Source organism: Mandrillus leucophaeus, unplaced genomic scaffold (genome assembly GCF_000951045.1).
Source record: "Mandrillus leucophaeus isolate KB7577 unplaced genomic scaffold, Mleu.le_1.0 Scaffold901, whole genome shotgun sequence".
NCBI classification, from domain to species: Eukaryota; Metazoa; Chordata; class Mammalia; order Primates; family Cercopithecidae; genus Mandrillus; species Mandrillus leucophaeus.
The window spans coordinates 447,418-452,506 of record NW_012109820.1 but is presented as its reverse complement, the minus strand read 5'-3'; the positions used below and the strand labels follow the sequence as shown (position 1 = coordinate 452,506).

The window sequence follows — 5,089 nt, the reverse complement described above, 5'->3', positions numbered from 1 at the left end:
AAACAAAAAAACCCCCAAAAACAGCAGAGACATCTTTTAAAAAGTTGTGAGACATTATCCACAAAATCTAGGAAAGCCAAATGTAACAAAAGCTATGATTCTATGCTTCCATGCAGACATCTCTTTTACAAGGTTCTTTTTAAGGTAATGAATTTGTGATAGAGACAGAGCCTGTTCACACCTATTCTCCCACTAAAAAAGAAGAATCTTATGCCAGTTAAAATTATAGTAAGATCACCATTTCACTGAAAGTAAAACCTAAAAAGTAATTAAAACAATGGCTATAAATACACACATATATGTGTGTGTACTTATGTGTGCATATTAACCAAATTTATACAACTTTTTCTTTTTCTTTTTTTGAAACAGTCTCACTCCATCACCCAGACTGGCGTGCACTGGTCCGATCTCAGCTCACTGCAACTTCCACCTCCCAGGTTTAAGTTATTCTTGTGCCTCAGCACCCCTTCCCCCACCCGAGCAGCTGAAATTACAGGTGTGTGCCACCATGCCTGGTTAATTTTTTTGTAATTTTAATAGAGACGGAGCTTTGACATGTTGGCCAGGCTGGTCTCGAACTCCTGACCTCAACTGATCTGCCCACCCCAGCCTCCCAAAGTGCTGGCATTACAGGTGTGAACCACTGCGCCTGGCCTTAAGTTTTTCTTTTAACCAGAATAAAAGTTGCAGAGATAGACGCTTGTAAAATAAACTGGGTCTGTAATAAAAAATTATTTCAGACAACAATCATTTTTTTGAAATATCAACAATTATTCAGGATAGAGTATGGTCTCTTCTTGGAGTAGAAACAAGGTTTTACTGGCTAAAAATTTTAATGTATTTGCATTTGCATTCTCCATTGTTTCACTATGACATACCTCAATAAAATAACTCTATGAAACCTAGCACTTTCACAAGCACTAAGAAAGTAAAAGGTGAAAAGTTCTACACTCTCTTCTACCTTGCTATAACTCTGGCTATTCAGTTTAATAGTCAAAAAGAAAAATATCTGTTGCATTCTCTTGTTTAAGGAGACACTGTGTATATGATATGAGAGCTAAGAGGCAGCAAAATTTGATACTCAGCTAAACAAATGTAAAACCAGGCCGGGCGCGGTGGCTCAAGCCTGTAATCCCAGCACTTTGGGAGGCCGAGACGGGCGGATCACGAGGTCAGGAGATCGAGACCATCCTGGCGAACACGGTGAAACCCCGTCTCTACTAAAAAATACAAAAAAACTAGCCGGGCGAGGTGGCAGGCGCCTGTAGTCCCAGCTACTCGGGAGGCTGAGGCAGGAGAATGGCGTGAACCCGGGAGGCGGAGCTTGCAGTGAGCTGAGATCCGGCCACTGCACTCCAGCCTCCGCGACAGAGCCAGACTCCATCTCAAAAACAAACAAACAAACAAACAAACAAACAAAAAAACAAATGTAAAACCAAAGTATCTCAGTAACAGTTTTGTCTTCTTATTAAGCCATTAAGGAAAACCCATCATAAAGTTCACTCTAATTGTGGAAAGAGACAAAAAATTACAATCACGCGTCACTTAATAACATGAATATATTCTGAGAAATATGTTGTTAGGTGATTTCATCATTGTGCAAACATCATAGCTTGTTATACTTCAATGCCAACATCAAGTGCCATATATCAGGTTTCTATACATGCTCTGTTATGATGTTAGGGACCAATGTCACATAAGTAGTCCACTGTTGATTGACACATCATTATGTGGTGTATGACTGCACATTATTCACACAGATTGGAAGATCCTTAAAGTGCCATCTATCCCACTGTTTTGTCTTTAGTCAGTTTTGTCTTATATTTAAACTATCAATTTTTAAATTGAGACTGAAGCTCTCACTTAGTCCCCATAAAAGATCTTCATTTGAAAAAAATCTGCTTAAGGTGCAAAACAATGTGTATAATTAGGCTACCAATTATCTTTAAAAAGGAAGAGAGAAAACATGTATGTATATTTGTGTGTGATATATATATATATCTGTATTTACTTGAATAATAAATGAAAATTGCCAACACAGACAGAAGAAACTGTTAACAGTGGCTACCGATTGATTACGGTGGTGGGGAAAACTGGAAAGATGGGAAACACGCACAGGAACTTCTTATATTCTGAGATTCTTGAACCAAACAAATGGGTTACCTATTTTAAAAATTAAATGGAAAATTAATAAATGCTATCTGCTGACATTACAGTTTTAGCGTTCTCTAACTTAATGTGATAAACTAATCAAAATTTGTTTTAAAAAATATTAAGAGTTGAATTCATTCAAAGCTCTGCTTTGCTTCAAATGAAGTTTCTGCAATTCATTACCTGGTCTGTTTCTTAGGGCCCTGCCCTTCTCCTGCTCCACTTGATGACAGTCCACCTCCTTGGTTTTTAGAAGGGTCTTTCCTTTGGCCATCATTTTGTTTCTGAGGCTTATTCTGCTTTTCAGATTTATTTTCTTTTTCTTTCTTCTTCTTATCTTTGTCCTCAGCTCCAGTGGCTGACACAGGCTTATACTCTACTCCTATCAAAGACTTGTACTGTGCCTTTAGCTGAAGGAGTTCTTGTACAGCTATATCTACTTGATCCTTTAGTTTAACAAAAGAGGAAAAAGAGAAGACAGTATTTAATTCAAGTCATTGTCTAAGCACGCTTAAATACAATGCTCAAAGCTTTCTTTTATCCCCCAACATCAGATGGGTAATCTGCCCAGGTGGTAATAAGGTTTGAGGGAGGCATATCTCACATATGAGTGTGAAAACTCAACCATCACACTTCGGAACTACAAAAGGATCTGTCCAAAGTTTAAAAGCAGATTTGCAAACACAATTAAAGACAGAGATCTGGGGACAGAAGGGTTTGGGGTAGGTGTTACACCAACTATTGAAATTATAAAGATTATTATAAACAGGGATAGAATTGTGCAAACTGTGACTGGAAAATAGCATGGTCTATAACTGCACTATCCAAATAGTAGTCATGTGGTTCATTTAAAGTAAATAAAATTAAAAATTCACTTCCTAAGTCACCATAATCACATTTCAAATGCTCATGTGGCTAATGACTACTGTTATAGAATATTTCCATCACTGCAGAAAGTTCTACTAGAAAGCACTGGTACCTAACATGTATTCCATAGGAATCTAAGTTAAAAGCCATTAAGTTACATAAGTTGAACATTTCACAATTATAAAGATGAGATAATGATTATCAAGTTCTAATAAAGTTAAATTTCAAAACTACAATGACTGTCTTCCACTCATGTGAATCTGTACAAAAAAATCTACTCCTAAAAAGATAACAGAATTAGCACAGACTACTAAGAGCTCAAAATAAAACCTACTATTTCAGTTTGACAGAGCTTTAGGAGAAAGAATGAAAAACAAGGTAAATATTAAGGGCCTTCAATGGGTGAGCACTGTGCTAGGGTCTAGGTCACTATTCTGGATCTTACAGATTGGAGGGAAACAACAATTAAAATACAGTCTGTTTAAGTACCATGTCAGTGATGGGCTGTGTCATATGAAAACATCCAGTCAAATCTAGTTGGGGTAAGAAACAATCAACAAAGAAAGTTTCTCTAAAAGGCAAGGTAGGAGAATTGAGAACTGAAATATGAGTAGAAGTTAGCTAGATTTGATGGGGCAGAAAACACTTGAGGCAAAGAAAATACTCTGAAATGTAAAAAACAAAAACACATAAACAAAATAACCCACTAACCTTCGGGGCTTTTTCAGTTTTAAGTTTCCGAACTACTTCTCCTTGAGAAGCTACTTTGTCAAAAAGTAATTTGGCTTCTGGTGTTTCTAAACCAGCAGGTTCAGAATTTCTGGTTGGGCTTGAATCTGAACTTTGAGATAATGCGGGCTGACCAGGTATGTACTCCTTCCCAGTTTTTTCTTTATATTGAGCTTTCAGGGACAGTAAGCATTCTACAGCTTCATTTATTTTAGCCTAAAACAAAAGAGAGATAGAGATATTTATAAAACTTTGGAAATTTCTGGAAATTTCAATGCCATTTAAAAATTTTTAATTATCAAAAAATCATTCCCATAAGTTAACCATGGGGAAACCTACGTTAAATCATCAGCCTAAAATAAGAGATAAAGCTAAAGAAAAATTAAAAACATCGATTATATATAAGCCAAAGAAATAAAAATACAGTTCAACATACAACAGTGTAACTTTCTATTTTACGTAAGTCAACAGACAAGTAATAGAACATCTAAGTAAACTGTCAGTGTCAAGACCTGGGTCTATAAATAGTGAAGTCAGAATTTACAAAATCAGAATAAAGATCAGATCAATGGCTTTGCCTATACAAACCTTATTTTCCACTGCTTATTAAACAGAAATTAAAGACAACTTCGGGAAAAAAGGAAGTTTGGGTCCAACTAACGAATAGTTACATCAATTTCACAAATTGACAATGAGATGAGAAAGCATGTTGAAGTTTTTAGACACTTACCTATATATTTTAATCTCTGATACTTTAACATAATAATAAAAAAGAATGATACACTCAGCCCAACCGAGACACTTGTGACTCTCTAGCAGAGAATGACGGCAACACAGGCAAAGGACCCAAGCTGGACACCTTACCTGAAATGGTGCTACTATCTCACTACAAACCAGTGTACCACTGGGAACCTCGAGGTATCAATCAAAATAGATAGGAAAAGTGTCTCCAAATCACCCTATCCAATCTTTACTGCTACTTTCTAATAATGCTCCAGATAGCTAAATGAAACCAGGCAGAAGCCATGAAGAATACTCAAATGGGGGTCAGAGGAATGCAGGATACCAATGGTATACCTTCAAAAAATTTGCATCTATGAGGCAGCAAAGCACACTTCCTTGTCCAGCTACTTTATAACGTCTTCTGCCATTAGAGCGTCACACCAGGCACCACATAAAGGTAGTAAAATTAAGAGAAAACGTACAAAGAGAAGATGAGAGTAAACTGTCTGATTTGTACTCTTGATTTGTCTCTGGTTTATTCTGTTTTTAGGAAAGAGTTTTCACAGCAGAAACTACTTTATCTTAAGAAAAAGGGCCAAGCTGGCCGGGCGCGGTAGCT

General features: G+C 36.7%; 1 protein-coding gene across 1 annotated transcript in view; it reads right to left on the bottom strand.

The window, feature by feature from the left end:
- The window catches only part of EPRS (glutamyl-prolyl-tRNA synthetase), an 85,074-nt gene that overhangs the window by 17,764 nt on the left and 62,221 nt on the right, over positions 1–5,089 (bottom strand). Inside the window, exons 18-20 of the mRNA XM_011969748.1 lie at positions 3,730–3,963; positions 2,335–2,597; positions 344–370 (exon numbers count right to left, since the gene is read on the bottom strand). Of these exons, the coding sequence (XP_011825138.1) occupies positions 344–370; positions 2,335–2,597; positions 3,730–3,963 (524 nt within the window). The remainder of the gene's footprint in view (positions 1–343; positions 371–2,334; positions 2,598–3,729; positions 3,964–5,089) is intronic.